This window comes from Anopheles gambiae, chromosome 3 (assembly GCF_943734735.2).
Source record: "Anopheles gambiae chromosome 3, idAnoGambNW_F1_1, whole genome shotgun sequence".
Taxonomy (NCBI): Eukaryota; Metazoa; Arthropoda; class Insecta; order Diptera; family Culicidae; genus Anopheles; species Anopheles gambiae.
Window position 1 is genome coordinate 32,272,572 of NC_064602.1, and position 18,433 is coordinate 32,291,004.

Genomic DNA, 18,433 nt, shown 5'->3' on the forward strand with positions numbered 1-18,433 from the left:
ACAAGCAATAAGAGCGGTTCGCTTGAGTGTCTGAGGGTTCCTTCGGTGCAGAAGTAATGCAAATTCGATTATCCTTCGTGGGAAAGTGTTCGACCGTTTAGTGTCTGAGTGGTAAATGGTGAAAATCACTTTTGCCTTTTTTGGGAGGCAGGAAAAGCAAAAAAAGCGGTAAAAGACACCCACATTGCGTCTAGTTGGTCTTTGATAAGATGATGTTCCGTTTGGTTCTTTCATGTTCTTGCTTTTGCTTCAAAGGCACTTGGCTTTTTTAGTGCTCTACCACCAAGAGTACGTCCTTGCGGCGAGTCAAAATAAATAATGTTAGTCATTCATCATAAATCTTGACCAAACAAAACACCAAAAACCGAGGGATGCTTTTGATGATTAAGAAGTGCCGAACAGGGGCAAGGTAGCAGGCAAAGAAAATTCCTGAGGAAATTGAAAATGTTTTTTTGTTTGTTTGCTTGTGGCAACCCCTCGCCACAAATGGAGTAAATAGCATGACTCGTAGTCTAGGAGCGATAATGTGGTAAAGCCGGTAAAAGAAGTTTTTTTTAAATAAAAATGTTTTGCAAGACAACAACATGAAACACAAAATATTAAGAGCATAAAAATGTAATGATCAGCTCGACGCTGGTAATGTAGCGGATGATTTTTTTCATTTTTTTTGCGTGAAATATCGTTCCCTTCTTAAGTTTGAGTCCAGATTTCTAATGGAGAAAAATGGGCCTATGCTTTGGTGTGCAGCTGGATCACCAAGCTAGTGGGGTGGGTGATTTTTAATGGCAAAATGTAATCTGACCGGGTGAGGCCGTTTTACAGCTTAAGAAGAATCAAAAAAAGTACAGAAGCGTAAATTAAGAGGAAATTAATCATGAGTTAATTTAACCACAAGGATGTATCTTTTCCCCCCAAGAATGGCGTAGGGTGGGCATCAGAGTTGTAGTTTTCTTTGTGTGGATGTGGAATAATGTTTTGTTGGGCGCAAAATTAATGTTCGAATACTTCTAGACGTTTTGCCTGGTTTTTACCCACTGAAAGTTTGATGAAGTGATGTTTGGGATTGTAAGAGCAGTGTTTAATATTGTTTCAAATTATTTAAATTTCACGCAACCAAAAACTTCCTTAGATACCTTTGGAGATAATTAGCTGATGCATGCTTTCACTACAATAATACTATAGTTCTGCTCACTCCATCCTGTGAAAAGTTAATCATCAAAGAGTAAAAAGTGTAGGGAAAATTAAATTTTACATCACCTACAGCAATCCGACCGGTGAGTATGCACTCTTTGATGCTTAATTTTTGGAAGTGAACTTTGTATGCCAGCGAGTTAAAGGAATCAATGGGGTAAGTTTGCAGCACTAGCCCTGAAGACATGTATCTGATAGTGCGCCAAACCACAACTGCAGTGATTTTATAGAATATGGTCCTTCAGTTGAGTGGAAGCTTTTGCTTGGAATGATTTTTTTAAAGCACAGTGAGAAACAAGGATAATTTGTTTGAAATTTGGTCAGTTCCGGTACCGTGGAATTTCCCACAAAATTAAATGTTTGGCTCCTTAGGCTTTCATCCATTTTTTTCTATTGCGTTGTACTATTTTCCCTTACCTTGAATCAACAAATAAAATTACGAGAGATAAACCCATAATTGAAACGTCTAGTAATGGGGCCCTTTCCGTTTTAAGTTTGTAGGCTGATATTTCAGCCTGTCAACTATTTGCATTAAGTAACCGTTTTCGTGCAGCTATCTAAGTGGGTAAAATATACAGGTGGGCTTATCTCAAGGTGTATGTTATGAACAGCGTTTGTTTACACATATGAAGCCTGACAAAATCTTCTACGCTCGCGACTGTTGTAGGGATTTCCGGATGGCTAACCAGAATAGGGCATAGGGCTAAGGTGCCCTCCATTTGTAACCGGGGTTTACGATGGCAGTGGGGAGAGACGATATAAATAGAGGCGATGCGCCTTCGGCCTCTTAGAACCACACCGAGTCAAAGGGAAGGAATAAAACTAATTTTGTGATTTTTCCCCAGCAGAAATATCCACATTTTTCTCTTTTCCTAAAGTGGCTTTCGCAACAGTGTATGTATTTAGAAGGCTGATTTTTATAGCTTCGGAATGAAAATTTTAAGAATGTTATGTGTATTCGTCAAGCTATCAGAATGTCTGTTTGAGCAAAAGTTTTCACCCGTGCTGTCAAAAAGTGACCTTTGGATGAATGAAAACATTACCTTGTTTAGTCATTTTTTCGACTAGGTACTCGAATCTAGTTCTAGCTTGGAGGCTGAAATAATCTAGACTGAAAATCGCAGGCTAGTTTTATGTGCGGATTTGTATGGAGTGTTGAGATGATTTTAGCCTCCAACTGTCAGACTCCATATAAATAAGCTTACTAGAATCGTCAAGGGCCTCAATATAAGTAAATATGTGAGATGTCTGTATAATATAGGTTGCATTCTTTAAGGCGAACATACATCTGTTATAAGTATCAGACATTTTTCAATTAATGTTGTTCATTTATGTTACAACTCGATCGATTGTCAATCTCGATTAATTGAATCGAAGGTGTGCACTTGACTCTGTCTAGAGTATAGCATGCCTTTTGATTTTATTTCAACCCCACACACTTGACATTGTGCAGAAATAGACTTGCTATATTTAACATTCCTGGTCACTTGGCTCCGGATGTACTTGGCGCTTCTGCGATACGTTGCGTCACTCCATTTGATTCTCTTTAGAAAACCTTGTTCGATTTTAATTGATGCGATTCCATCCTTCAATGGTATTCAATTGATGCGTTTGAAACATAATCTACTTAATGTCGGTCAATATTTCTGCAACGTGAATGGAGATTTTTGAGAGGATACAGTCGACCGCCGAAAGCGTAGCATGGCCAATCATCCGATACTGTACGGTAGCTGCCCAGCAGCTACTAGAAAGCTATTATGTATCAAAAGGCCTTGGTGTACGATAAATGGCAGTAGAAGCTCAGGCTGTGGTAACGAAGGCAAAGCTGTAATTTACTTTACATTGCAATTGAAATTTATGAACGAGAAGGAGAATTTTTGCTACCAAGAGCTACATCCAGTGCTGCCGGCACAGCTTAGAACCAGAAGGATAAACCAATGTCCTTCGGAAGGATCAAGCGGTTGAAGTGGTTCGTATTTCGTACGTTCATGATGCAGTGATGCGGTTCTCTGGTCCGTGTCTTTGTGCCTCTCTCTCTCTGTCGGGTGGTTTGGTAAAGCAAAGCTGCATGATTTAATTAGGCGGAAAATTTATTGAAATGCTGCTGCAGATGTCCTTCTGATTGAGTTGAGTGAGTCAGCGCGTGGTAGTGGTGGTTTTGTGTGAGTGAGATTTATGAGGTCATTTGGGAAATTGTGTATGATGAGAGTGAGAATTTCTGTTCTGCTGCTGAAAGTTAACGTTTTAAACAATTTATAGAGTTATTGGGTATGTTTCCTGTCTAGTATATTAATGTAAAATAAACGAAATGTTTATAGTTGGAAGAACAAACCTTGTTTTCAAATAAAATATTGTACCTTAAACTCTTGATTCACATTTTGCAGGCGGATTGCATAAATCTAGGCTCAAAAATGTGTGTCATTTGCTCAACCGGCTTACTTTTGCCATTCTTTTCTCCTTCAAACCATTCACTAAAGGTTGAAGAATTATCCTTTCGTTCAAACAGCAAAACTCATTAAGATTACAAACTGTGTACCAATTATAGCGTGATTAAGCAAATCGAGCTTTACTCTTACCCAGCTGAGACTTTTCATTGTTGTTGCTGGGGAGAAAAAAAAGATTGTCCTAATGACAAATTACTTAGCTTGTTCGTTGATAATAGCAATTGTAATTGTAGCTGCTTTCTCTCTCTCGTTCTTCGATTCACGCTGTATCAGCTCCCTTTAGTTACTATTTTTCCCTTCGCGCAAAGGAAGAAAGGAACAACAGTCCCCTTGTTTGAAAGTTGGCCCATTTTTCCGCATCGACAGGTGCAGTGGCGCAAATGACCACCACGGACCAATGGCCGGTCCTGCTCGAGTGATGTGGAAACAAAGACAGTATGGTTTAGTATTCATCCGGTGCGTTCCCAATTTCGCCTGGCTTCATTTTCGGTACCTTCGCTTTAATTGGCCACCGGATGGGATGGAACTCGGGCAAGCGAGAAGGTGGTTATATTTCTTTTATTACATTTCGCTCCGTCTGCTTTGTGTTGATTATCCTGCCCTGGAGTTTTCCTTCCGAACATTGACCAAAGTGGGGAGCAGGACACTGAGTATGCGAACACCAGCGAAAACGCTTTCTGCTGCTGTAACTATGCCATGCATAATTAATTAAATAATTAAGACCTTTGGGAGGGTAAAAGAACAAGTGAAATGTCGGGGAAATGGCACGGAAGGAGGCATCATTTTCTTTCCAGTGTTTTAATTTATGTTGATGCCGGCTACTACTGTAGGAGAGAAAGTATACAGGGCTACGGTTTCAGTGAAATGATTGAAGCACACAAACACATTGGATAGATTTGTTTGGGGTGAATATCACCCCACATACATACATGGTTTACTAAAGTAATGGAACGGATTAATCGGTCGGTTTGCGGCATACCAAAGCATACTGGTAGAATTTCAACGAACACGGAAAGATGAGACTAGAGTAAGCTACAAAGAAAGTGGAAAGAAAATCCAGTAAAAATGATCATCAGCATTTTTGCAAAGCACTTCAGGGAAGAAGGACAAAGTAGTTGTAAATTGAAATGTTTACCACCAGCTTCCTGTTTAAAGAGCTTCCATCCGCCGACCGTTTGCCGGCATTCCCCGGACCGGGACCATGAATGGGGTTTAAATATTTTTCATTCCACTTAAGAGGATCCCGTAAATTGTGCTCATCGTGCTTCCGGGATGTAACGCAAAGGCAACCGAACGGGACGGATACATTCTGTCTGATAATAATCTCTATTAAAAATACAATGAACCGGGGCAAAAAAGGGGGGAGTTCAACTGGCCAAAAAACTGGGAACGAACACAGTTGAAACAGTAAGAGAAGGAGAAAGATTTTACTGTGAATGATAATGCAGGGGCTCTGCACAGTATACTGGAATTTCCACAGGAAAATTAAAGTAATAATTTTACAGTAAAGAATATAAGTGTTTTAATCTAAAGCTGCATCCTACAACAGAAAAGCAGTTGAACAGATCAGTAAACATCAAAAGTATCACAAATTGCATACTGTTAGGCGAAGTAGAATCGTTCCAGCGCCTAAATACATGCAATTTGTAGATTCAAACTGGTTTGTTACATTTATTTTACTGTAAATATTTTTTACCTCATTTTAATGGTAGAATTGAAGCAAAACTTCATATTTCAGATCCCTGCAATACCAAAACATTGCTTAGAACTACACTCACACACATGAGAGCACTCGACCGTCCCGAATATGCCCTATGCTGCCAAATCCCTGCGAATCCTTGGGTATCAACGATGGATTAAAATTTTCCAATTCCTGCCTCCTGTAAGCTTCGCCCCCGTCCCAAGCAGTTTAGCAGCAAACCACAACACTGTACGAAACGAAAAATGTTAGCCAGTAATAGTCCAACCATGAAATGGAAATAGAAATTGGTAGTGAAAATAAACTCCCGCTCGCTATGGCTTCCACAGTGCGTGGGATGACATTTTCCGGGGCGCCCCAAAAAAGTGACCGAGGACGAAGAGAAAGTGTTTTGGAAGCAAAGTGTTTGAAAAGTTAATTTGATCATGGTATTATGAATAAAATTAAATCATAAAGTAACACCCGAACCCGTTCATATGGCGTTGGTAAGGATTCGAAAATTAGAGGAACGACGACAATGCTGAGGTTGTCTTGTCTGCCGAGGGTTGTATCGTTGGACAATAAGATCCGGTCCGAAAATCGACAAAACTGGACAATGACGTGCAAAAGGTTAATCCTTAGTTAGTCCTCTTAAAGGATAGTTTTTTGGTGCTGAATCAGTTCCAGATATTGGTACCAGAAAGCATATGGCAACCGGCACAAACCCATTCAACGTCATCCCATATCACCATGGATTCAACAGCGTGACGTCAATCTGTACCAATCTATGGCAGAATCAACTTGACTGAAGGATTAATTTCATCCATTCGTTCCAATCATCCGAACGCCGAACGGTTTATGGGTTGAAAAGTTAGCAAACCCGATATGATTGATTGCTTTGCGGCCACAGCACCACGAGGTGTGATTAGTGAGCAAACGTGAATTCATTCACTCTTGTGGCTGCCAAAAGAGAGGCTGCGTAAGAGGTAGACCCTTAAGATGGGTTTTATTTGCAGCAAACAACGGCTTGTCGGCAAAAAGAGGCTGGCCAATGCTGGTTTCCTGTTATCTATTTTCTTCTGCTTTTTTGTTTTCCTCCCAACAGTCCGGTAAACGGTCAGTTTAATTTAATCCCATCAGCACCAAACGATGATGGTGGATGGAGCGAACCACGTGAACCACGGTGTTTATTCGGTTTCTGGTTTCTTCCTTTATTTTGTTCACGGGTTTCAGGGTTTGATAAGAATGCCCTGTGTACAGTCGTGGTGTGCGACGACTGTGTAAAGATACTCGTTTTGCAAAAGCACGAGAAAACAATCGTCCTTACTGCTGCCCACTGTGTGTTGGTGCCCGATAATACGTACAGAAACTATTCCAACACGTCGCTTCAATTGCTCTCCTGAGGGGAAAAAGGGGTTTTGTTGTGAGGTTGGCATCGAAGCACGTCCCTTTTTCCGGTCCTTTCTGCAGGCCTGTTTCTTTGTTTCTTGCGCCTAGCTATGCCCATTCTCGGGGGGCTCATTTTCTTGTGCCGGGCTCTGTACGTTTGCAACAGGAAAATGGGGACGTGTTTATCTGCTGTAAAGCATGCGAGCGTAGGAAAGAGAACCTTGCAGGATGGGTTTGAGTTAGACAATAAACAGAAAATTATTGCCACTTTTTCCGTTTCGTTTTGCTGCTTTTTTGTTTGTCCCAGCCATGGCTGTGTTTCTCATTGCTTGCTTTTTCCTTTGCAATTCATTTGATTGGCAAGGTGATAGTTTGGTTCATGACCTTTTGCACATACTGCCTGCGTCTCAAGTTGAACGTTTTTCTTCACTTCAAACTCATCCATCTACCGAGATCAGAATCAGTCTTGGTAAATTGTTTCTTTCCTTCGAGCATCCGTTTTCGAGGCTACTAAGAGGAACTGTCTTTCTCCTCAAATTCACTATTGCCTGATTGCAAGCTGGCTGTGCTACTGGCGCACTAACGAGATGCGTTTGGTGAGGGAGTTTTCTGGCTGGTACCATTCTAGCGGAATGAATTTTACTCTATCTTTGCTACATTGTGAAAAGAGCGACGATGGCAAAACGCCACGGGTGAGATAGTATCGTTCCTGTGCAGTCGATCTACTTCCAAAAGGCACTAACTGCAAGAAGGTAGCTGGAGCGTTGATTCATTAACTCGAAAGGGCAGACAATGTAGTCGTTGAAGCGGCGGGATATTATTTATGTCCAGCAGTGAGCAGGCCACTGTTAGAGCAAGACAATTGACGATAAACTTTACCAGGCTGATCATTAAATTGACGATGATGGTGGTACTGAAATTGTAGCACAATGTACTCTATTCTGTAAGAGAAAGGAATGATTTTTTTCGAAATATACGAGTAAAGCTAAATAACATTCTGGAAACAAAAAGCGCCTAAAGTTATGCAATCAGGTGAACAAAATATCGCTAGCAACACACAGACTTCAACTTGCGCCTGAAGTTAGACAATCTGCCAAAAATACATTCTTTGTCAGTATCTAATTTTGGCACTCAATGATTGATATGTTCTTTTCCTATATTTAGGCGCATTGTTTCCAAGGAACAAGTCAATAGAGAGGAAATGGTAATTATCACTAAAACAAATGATTAATAATAGTGATTGGCAGTCAATTCACCTTGACAGGGGGTAATCGATAATCTAGTTTCCGTGTCGTTATTAACATCACGCCTTACTCTATTACCACATTACCAAATGCTTCCTGGTGACCCGTAATGCTCTAGCAAAGCCAGCAATGAAGCCATGTGAAATGGCCCAGAAGTGGCCACTAGTCGTGACGCTGTTTATGACTCTCGTCGCAATCAATTATCGCATTTCTCGCCTCGCCAACGCTTATGCTTTCTTCGCATTGTGCAATGAATTAATGTCATTTCTTTTTTTCTTTTTTTTTCATATACTTCCCATATGAGTTTGTATGCGTTTTTTACTCCTTCAGCCAATTGCTTGGATGTGGGGGAGATCTGGGAACAGCAACAGCAAAAACACGCCCATACAATCCCAGCCTCTGAGTTATCGTCTTTCTGACGCCATCCAGAGGGTCTTTCTGTAGATCTGTACCAACATCATCGCCAGGGAACGATGGTGCCAACATGCTGCGTTTATTTAATCAAACAATTGTCGCCGGTCCACAACAACACGTCCAGCAGCAGGACTTTGTGGCCGCTGGCGACGAACAATGCATAATCCTGCTGGAGACAGTGTGGAAAGTGCGTTCATTGCGCTCGGTCGTTCCTGCATGCCTTGAAGCACGATGACGACCAAGGCTGCAAGACGGGACCTGATGCAACGGTGGTGTAAGTGCATGGTAATGGTGTGCTGCTGCACTTGACCCGTACCCCAGGACTTAATACAGTCCTTTATTTCCCTTCATTCCGTGTGCGAAATGGTTCCGGGGGCATTGCTCGTAGCAGTGCAGTAAATCGAGTGAAATCCACTGAAACTCAGGGTATTTAAGTTTTACGATTATTACTATTGCGTTTTAGAAATGTGGGGGGCTGGTGGCCTTGCTCGGTGGATTAGCTCGGGGTTTCTTGCAACATAGAGTCCACATAGGGTCAAGCGATGATGAGCTTTGCTGAGGGTATTTATTAAGCTTTGTTTGGGGAAAAGATTATATAGAAAGAAGCACGCTTCAAACATGGTTTGGATCAACTTGTGACAATTTCTCATATTCAGTAACGGCAAGTTTCAAGCATAATTTTGCGCCAGGCCAAAATCCGATCAATTAATTACGCTATCGGATTTCCCGCACCCTCGTTGAAGGGTCTAGCAGCGCCTTTTGTTGCGTCCCTGTAAAATGTCACCCATGCGAGATGGATGCACGGCGTAACAAGAGCACAGCTTCGGGCACCCCATGAAATGGGTAGGAAAGTGATTTACATACGTATAAAATTACTACATGAAACGAGCATAACGGAGGCGGTGATGAGAGCGAGAGATAAAAACAAACACGACCAACACATGCAAAAACGTGGCGATGCATGGCAGGGAAAATGACACTTTTTTCGACAGCCATAAAGCGTCAGATAAGAATCATAAAACAACGATGAGCCGTAGCGCTTGGGATGGTAATTTCCATTTTCCAAAAGGTGTCATTACATGGCTGAGGAAACGTTTCGCGAGGAAGCGAAAACGAGTGGATGTAGTGTGCGGTGTCGAGTGCTCTCCGGGTAGGGTGAGAGCACTCAGCAGAATGACTCATTTTCTGGGGTTTGCGATAGTCCTCAGTGAAGATTCACGTTCTCCTGGGGAGGGCATTAGAGAGTGGCATTGAAAGCTTCGGACTTAATTATACGCATATTTGAAATAATATAATTTCACCGCGCATCACACCCCAAAGGCTGCAGTCGGCGCGCTGGTTGATGCGCATTCCTTCAGGGCTGCCGTGTTGGTGCGCTTCGATGTCCTTGCCTGGCAAAGCGCCAATCACACCGACAGTCGAGTCGTTAGTCAATCGCATCCAAACGTGGCGATGGTAGCGGTGTTGAAAAATTAGCATTAGCACGCACATACACAGCGCTCAAACCCTCCGCGGTGGCCACACCGTCCAAATCACAGTCACGTGCGTCGACGCCCGGTGAATCGATTCGAAATTGTACGCCAACATGAACTTCCGGTGGAGGGCGTTTGGGCCGAAGATGATGGAGAGCGTGCCGGAGTGTGCGCTGCTGCGAACGAGGTGCGTTTATGATGGTATCGTAAAAAAGTATGAGCACCGATGCACACAATCTGTGTCTTTTGAGCAGGATCGGGGAACAGAAACGGAGAGGGTCGATGGACCCCTTTACCCCCGAAGCCGTGAAAGAAATTTCCAATGAAGAGGGGGGAAACCAATGGTTGGCGAGGGGACGACCGGTTGTAGCATAATTAACCCAATAAAAGTCCCAAACAAAAGCCGTGTGGGGTGGGGTGGCTTCGCACTGGCACTGATAATAACGTAAACAAATTTGCCGCCGATAGTGATCTTTCGTTACGTTCGTCTTTTTGGTGGACGAACACCACTGGTGAAACGGGAGCGAAACCGGAGGGACGAGATTTATCCTTTCAATGGCTTGGGTTGAATCGTTTGTTTTTGGTCCTTCGAACCGGATGGGCCGGGTGTTTGAGTTTTAGTGGTGTTTGTTTTTTTTCTTCTGTGGGTTTGGTTTTGCAATCACTGTAAAGGTAGTCGTAGTCGGTAAAACTGGCAAAGGGGGAAAACTGGCCGTTGTTGTTGTTGCTGTGTCGGGTTTGAACGAAGACACAGAGAGCGAAATCCACTGGCTTTTATGTTACCACAGGATAACAAACTACCAAACTGTGGGGACCGTGTACGGTTGACTCCGTTCCACAGGGGCATCGTGCCACATCGTGAAAGTTCAACCGAAACTGTTTGCTCATTTCCGACTACAGTGTGTGTTGGTGTGTGTGTTTGTGTGCTTTGAGCAAAGGTTGAGGTGGTTTGAGAGCAAATATTTGGTTCATCGTTGATACCCCGGGTTCAACTGGAGATAGCTCAAAATGGGTAAACTTTAAAGAGAGTTTGATAAGCGTAGCATTATGTTTTGCGATACAAAAGGGGTTTGTAGTGAGTTGTCACGCAGAAATAATTGTTTGCTTTAAGGGTCGTGACATCGAGAATGAAGTGGTTAGTAATAAAATAGAGCACTAAAGGTCTAAGAGTTGGAAATTATGATTTAAAGTATGAAAATGGTTGAAATAAAGCGATTATATTTCATATTGCATAAATGTAGGCGTTTTTAAACAAACACGCCTGAAGGTATGCAATAGCACAAAGAGGCTATTCGTGTATTTATATATTCTTATTACCTATAAGTAAATAAGCCATTCCCATTTCGACTTGTTTCATCTCGAAATGCTTTCCCCTTTTCCACCTCCCCTAATCTTACAACCAACCATTCACAGCATTAATTTACGCACGAAACTTGATTATCTTGTCAAAACAGTTGCCAATTAATACTTTCACTCCCGTTCCCCGTTCTTTTGCTAATCGTTTGAGGTCAGCAGAAAACAGGAAGTGCCTCGGGGGAAAACTTTTTGCCACCCCGTCCTACTGCTTCCCTTTGCTTCCTCGTATGTCTTTCGTGGAATCGATAAAGGCGCTTCGAAAACTAAGTTGTTTTCATGCATTCTTCATCACATCTTTCAACTAGCTTGTATCTTATTTAAGCTCGCTTTCTTTACCCCAGTACAACCCTTTCTTTGTGTTGGATAGTTTCGTAGTTTCTTACCCTTTTCAGTATGAGAGTGGAATAGTAAATTAAAATGCCACACTCCTGTCCTCACTGCCCTTCATCCGGTCAGCTATACGTGACGATACTGGATGGGCAATATTCATCACTATTTTCCTCACCCCTTCCTACACATGCTTGGAGAATGATGCTGATTATTATTTATCAATTTCGCACCACTTGCTTCACTTTACTTTCCGTCGGCCGACAAGGCCAGGAAAAGCCTTTTGGGACCGGAGTCAACCAAACTTTGCAGCGTGTTAGTGGGTAAAACTTTTCCATCAGCTCAGCATGGTCCTTTATTTTGGCGGCTGTCCGTTGGGTTCGGTTATCAAACGATCATTCTTCGATTAGGCAACCGAGGGCTTGGCTTTGCGGCAGAAAAGGTGGAGGTAAAACTGCCAAACTAGCACGAGTGCGTCGTAATGTTGAATGATATATTGCTTTAGTGCTACTTTTGGATGTGCGTAGTATCGGACTGTGAGTGTGCCTTCGACGTGGTAATAAATATCAAATTCAAATCAAGGCTGCACAGGATCGGGCTTTTCCGTTTTGCCCTTCTGCTTGCCTATCGTAAAAGCCGAACGCTCCTCGTTGAGTGGAACGGATTTACACGCATGGAAAACGCATGTAGTCGGGTTTATCTACCACTCCACATCAACCGAAAACCGCGAAGCACGCAAAACTGTAACCAAAACAGACTGTTGAGGAAACCGAATTCTGTTTAGCATACGTGCGCGCGAGAGAAAGAGAAGGAGAGAGAGAGGGAACTTAATCGTGTCGCCGTGCGCTGCTCGACGAGAGAGCGCAACGCGCTGACCGAGAGAATTCTTATCAGCTTAATCAGTCGCGTTCTGAACTCTGACCCGATCAGTAGCGTTCTGATCCCCGTACCAACAAGTAGCGTTCTGAACTCTGACCCGATCGGTAGCGTTCTGATCCCCGTACCAACAAGTAGCGTTCTGATCCCCATACCAACAGGTCGCGTTTTGACCTCAGACCCAAAAAGTTGCGTTCTGACCAATCAGTTCTAAAGTGAAATAAACTTGTGAATTAACAACATCTTACAAACATATACAGTGTTCGGACAATTAAAAGTGCATATCACATCTAACCCCAAATCCCCCACACAGACACTTGCGAGATATTTGAAGAGGTTGAAAAGAGGGGAGCATAAAAGGGATGAGGAACATAAAACATCTTTTTTCGAAAGCGGAAAACCAATGTGGATGAATTGGAAAAACTTGAGGATCGTGAATGGAATGCATAAAAAAGTGCGGGTATCCCCAACAGCTCGTGGCGTGTTTTCTTCTGCTATTTCAGTACCCAAGGGGACGCTGTTTTGGTGGAGCAGTGTGGTATGCTGGCTAAAGAATGTTGCTTTATGCGTATATTAAAGAGGACAGAAGCTCTTTGTTAAGAGGGGCAATGCGAGCATCAGATGTTGCCGAAAATGGGACTCAGTCGTTGTTATTCTGGAAGAGTTAGATTTGATATAAACAACATCATAGAGATCTTAAAACTTTTGTATAAATATTATCATTTAGAATATAGTTTGGTTGAAAGTGCCGAATATTTTGTTATTGAGGTTGTTTTAGCGTATTTAAGCATACATTCAGGCGTTTAATGTGGAATTTAATTTAAAATAGTGTTATACGCCCAAAAGTATGCAATTTACAAATCAAAACGTGAGGAATGAGCATATGTGTTTTGTTATAAAGCATATTATTGTCGTTGAAACTGTTTATTATATTTCTCCTTCAATTTGGAGAATGGGAAACGACGACACATAAATCCTGCAGCGTAAAAAAATATACCGATAATGCGCTTCATATTACGCATCAAATGGAGCTAAAGTTTTCTCCTTTGCTATCCGTCGGCTCCATCATGCGTCAAACGCCGTGTTGACCTCGTTTGGTTGCGAAAAAATATTGGAAACTGTTAGTCCCCATCTTTACCGGGCGCAAAGGATGAACAACTTTTACCCCTCTCCGGTGCCATGCATTACCGGAACAGGGGCCGATTGATGCGTGTTCTATTGATGAAGCGTAGAGAAATGGGTAGTTTTCGTCGAGGGAAAGGAAAATCTTAAACCGTTGTGAAATCAATGGAACAATTGCTGTTCCTTTGTTCTTTCTTTCCTTGCTTCATTGCTGCTTACATTTATGGAGAAAACTTTTCGCCCACCCGGATAAAACTAGTGAAGCCTGGTGAACGCACTTCGTATCTGGCCCAGAATCTATCGTCCATCTAGGATCTATTTTGCTAAGCCGCCGTGGCCGTGGTGCCGTGGTGCCGTAGCACCTGGAACCTTTGGAAGTTTTCTCTCCTTGGCACTGTTTTCTCCTGCTGAGACCTTCCCGCAGTTTCGGGCCCGGGTTTCGGAGCGTTGCGTTTGCTGAAGATGGTGCAGATAAAAAGTAATGTTTAATCAATGTGGCAATATGGCGAAGCGATTTAGATGGAGATAGAAACAGCATGGTTCACTGTGCGTCGGTGGTCCTAATGGTGTTTGCCTGCCGAGTTCTTGAGTGTTATTAAAGGTGCATTTGGAGGAAATTTAAAACGAGTCGCTAGGCTAGCGATAAATCTCACCAGGATGATGGTGTAGCAGAAGGTTTCGAAAGCCGGCAGGAGGTTTCGCTTTATAATGGTTAATCGATGTGAGGGCTCAATGGAATGGATGTTTATAGTGTCGATTTGGAGTTGAACGATCGTTTCCGGGGAAGCGGGGAGAGCGTTTTAGTATCATTACCCATACCGTACCGTGCTTGTAAAAGGAAGGGAAAGGATTTTCTTGAAACATTTGTAGTCATACCAATCGTTTAGATTGTACGACGTGATCTTGTGATCGAACCTAATGACGCAATTCAAAAATGTCTATCAAACGTGTTATCGTTTACTGGATAGGATAGGCATTCCATAAAAAGAAATATTTAGACGAAGACATCACTCAAAGTGAAACCCTTTTAAAGTTCACTGACAGGATCGTAAGCTTGTGGCGTTGGAAGTTTACGTTCGAAATTTGCACTTCGTCACCCACATCGTCGTTCCGGTGTGATAGACTGCCGCGTAGGGACTCCCCAAAGATTAACGATCCTGAATCAAGCCTCACAAACGGACTGTAACTGAAGGGTAAGTAGTTTTTTGTACATTCGCTTCCCTCTTGGCGTTGATGCCGGTTAACACGCAACCGTTCACTACCCAAACTAACCCCACAAACAATCGGATGAGAAGATCGTGGAGAATCAAAACGTTCCGGTGGATAGAAAAATACAGTCCTCGAGGTAAAAGGTTCTTCCTGCCCTTCTTCTTCTTCTTCTTTTTTTCTGTTCGTGGAACGTAGTGGAAATTTAAAAGTAGCAAAAACACCTGTCGAAGGGCACTGAAAACTAAGGCAACCAAAAAAGGGTGATGTCTATCAAACACAAACCTTCATCAGGTTGGTTAGGCATTCTGTTTACACGCTCGTTTTTTGTTGTCTGGTGTTTGGTTTCGTTTTTTGTGTAAATTTATCACCAACCGTACGGAACGAAACTGTGTTTTTCTTTGCCTCAGAGCACTGATTTTCGAACATTGCGAGCGTTTGTTCTTGAACTTGAGAAAGCAAAATAGCACCGCATTCGCAAAACAAACATAACCACAGCGTGTCGGCTTTCGGCCACAAGCCACGAGTTTTCAGCCGGTTTCGGTTGGCAGGTTTGCAGCAACATGAGTTTTGTTCGTTTTGTTTCTAGCGCACCGCAAAATGCGTTGCTGTTCCTTTGATAGCCGGAGCGGGTATCGTGTTCCGTTTTCTTCCACGAACAAGGATAGGTTTGTGTGTTTTTGCGCCGTACCCGGTCAATCGAACATTCAATGATGTTCATGAAGATGTCCTTTCTCCACCTTCCCTTCTGTCGATTAAAGCCGTCTCCGCATTGATGTTGCCAAAAGGAAAAGGACGACAAACTCAGCATCATCTTTCGCATCCAGTGGCTTATGTTGTTCGAAATGATTGATGAAAAAAGAAGGAAGATGAAAGAAGGAAAAAAATGAAGTAAAACAAAACTGCCTGTACAAGGGCCGTGCTGGCTAATAAAATATTTATTCAAGAGGGTGTAATATGAAATAATAAAAATTTATAGAGACATACATTTTGCATTGCCCTTTTTTGTTGTTGCGCAATGGCCAGCGATGGTGGCGAGATGGATGAGGGAGGCGAAACATGCTGTCGAGAGTAACGACAGTATCGAAATTACTTGCTCTCGGACGTTTGTTTCGTTTTTATGCTTGAGTATTTGGTAATCGAGCCGAACGGGTGGGGTCCGTAAGTGAAGAGAGCAATTGGATTCGAATTAAGATGTGTTACGACCGATCGGTGTGAGAAATTGTGTGGTTGATGTAACATATTTAGGATATTATGTTTTTTTTACTGTTCTACTCAAAGTATGTCAATTAATGTATGTTAAATACAAAGTTTCAATGATTGAGCTCGCTTCAAAGTGTCAAAACGGTTGAAAATATTAAATTGTTATGTACTTTGCATAACATCAGGCGCATCAACAGAGCATATGCATAAACATATATTTGCATTTTTCCTTGTTGATTGTATGCATGCTTTGGTATTTAAATTAAAAAAATATTAAGGCCAGGCTACATTGATCGTACTCGCAAGTGTAATTTCGATATTGACTAGCGCATCTGGCGGCGGCTGGTGGAAGCTTTTTTTAGTCATCGAGGGAATAGTCATGCCGAATCTCAAAATTAAGTAGTTTTTTCATCGTTTTTTGTCATGAAAATGGATGCAATGCGTGCAGGACATGTGCATCTACCTTTAACAAAACAAATCGGTGCACTAAAGTTATGCTAAAGCGATCAATGAGAAACAGGTACTAGCCCGTACGGTGCATGCAAAAATTAACATAATAACCCTTGCTTTGGCTTCTCGGTCCGCAGGCAAAGCTGCTTTTCTTCCCCGAGGGTACGCGCGGCAACGGTGACAAGCTGCTGCCATTCAAGAAGGGATGCTTCCACGTTGCCGTCGAATCGCAAGCCTTCATTCAACCGGTGGTCATTTCGAAGTACCATTTTTTGAAATCCAAAGCGAAGATCTTTAAACGAGGTAAGGTGACGGGGCTAGGCTCCACAGTTTGAGGCCCTTTTGCGGGCATTCAAAGTTCTAATCGCTGCTGTTGCTTGTTTGTAGGGCAAAATATCATCAAAATTCTACCGGAAGTGTCCTGCGCGGGGCTTTCCAAGGACGAAATTCCAGCGCTGATGGAGCGGGTACAGAAGATGATGCAGCGGGAGTACAAACAGCTGTCGGAGGAGTCCCTTTCGATCAACAATATTAGTGAGGTGCATTAGACTCAGCGATTGGCGATGGGCCTCCTCAGGCTCTGTACACGTGCAATACAAAACAATTGACCTGGGTAATGAATGTTTTAGGAGTTTAGGAAAAGAAATCAAAAGCAGAAAAGACAGAGAGGAATGCTGCCACCAAGTGCTGTTTCCCAGGTATGGGAAGAAGTAGACAGGTTCACCAATATCATCATCATCGCCTTATCGCTAACGGATAGACAGTATAAAACAAACCTCCTCATTGAGCAGAGAGCTTAGTAGTGGCGATTAGCGTTCGGTTTTTGTATTTACCGGGATGTGTGAGATTTAAGTCATGTCTCTTCGAAAGTCCGTCATTTTTCCCTTCCAACACGCACCTTTAGTTATTGAAGATTGAAAAAATATGGCTAGCCAGTGTAGCAAGCACAAACGAAAGGAGATGTGAACGAATCGCGCAACGTTTATTTTCCTAACTTCCTCCGAGACTCTATATTGTTCCTGTAGTTTAAGGGCACAGTGAAAGCGAGATGGGAAGGAAGATCCAGATTATCAGGTGTTTCGGTGCGAGTTTAAAGTTGTTTCAAGTCCAAGGTAGCTATCAATCAATCACGAGGTGGAGGAGGACTGTGAAGCAATATATCGGGAAAGAGTGGCAGTGGCTTGTAAATAGCGTACAAAGTACAGTAGTTTTAGAATTTTATTCAAGAGAGCAAACTAGGATTTAGGTTGACGAAGGGTCGGGTAAGATGTCACTAGGTTGACACCAAACAAAACAGCACGGGAAGAAACAAACGTATAAGTGTGCGTCGTACTATGGGGACAGTGACAACGGCGTCACTCTTTTGCCGTACGCTCAATGTGATACATACATTAAAACGAAGCAAAAGCTCCAACAAAGAAGAGATGTGTGTTTTTTGGAGAAGAGAACTGTACAAGAGAAACCCCCTTTTCGTTCGCAAAATGGCATTCACCGAGATTATGTGTGTTGTGTAGCCCACCCACCCAAATCCCAACACGAAAAGGGAAGCCAGTTTATTGCTCTCGAAGGAATTTCCCCAACTCCCGATCCGAAAAGGATAGGTTTCTTTGCAAGCGTGTGCTGGATGTGAACTAAAGGGACAGGTAAGTAAGAGTAAAACCCACCCGGACCAAGGGAAAAGGAAATCAATTTCACTAAAAATGTACAACTTTACTGTGCGGTCGTGCGCAGAGGTTGGATGAAAGTATGTAAAGTTGACTTCAATTAGGATCTTACAATTTCTAGGGAAATTATGCTTATCTAGAAGGGTTACGGATGTAAGGTACAGGCACAAATGTAGACCTAATGTACACCAATATCCTTTGGGAAGTATATCCAAAAACCAAGTACAAACTGTTGTACTAGAAGTTGATAGTGCCGATTGCCACCACTGGTCTTGGTTGTGATGACTCCCTTGAAGCCTCTCTGCCAAGAGATTTCCGATTATGAGGCTTCCACCTATTGGCTCAATTGAATTTTGACGCTCTCGCTCGTGACATTCAATTAATGGAGGAACAAAGC

The 18,433-nt window shown here is 42.6% G+C and overlaps 1 protein-coding gene across 3 annotated transcripts in view; it reads left to right on the forward strand.

The window, feature by feature from the left end:
* LOC1271321 (1-acyl-sn-glycerol-3-phosphate acyltransferase alpha) overlaps nucleotides 1–17,795 on the forward strand; it is a 57,022-nt gene extending 39,227 nt beyond the window's left edge. For all 3 annotated transcript variants that reach the window (XM_061659098.1, XM_061659096.1, XM_061659097.1), the window contains 2 exons: nucleotides 16,510–16,675; nucleotides 16,760–17,795. In XM_061659098.1, coding sequence (XP_061515082.1) covers nucleotides 16,510–16,675; nucleotides 16,760–16,920 — 327 coding nt within the window. In that variant the 3' untranslated portion in view covers nucleotides 16,921–17,795. The remainder of the gene's footprint in view (nucleotides 1–16,509; nucleotides 16,676–16,759) is intronic.
* Nucleotides 17,796–18,433: the final 638 nt, after the last annotated feature.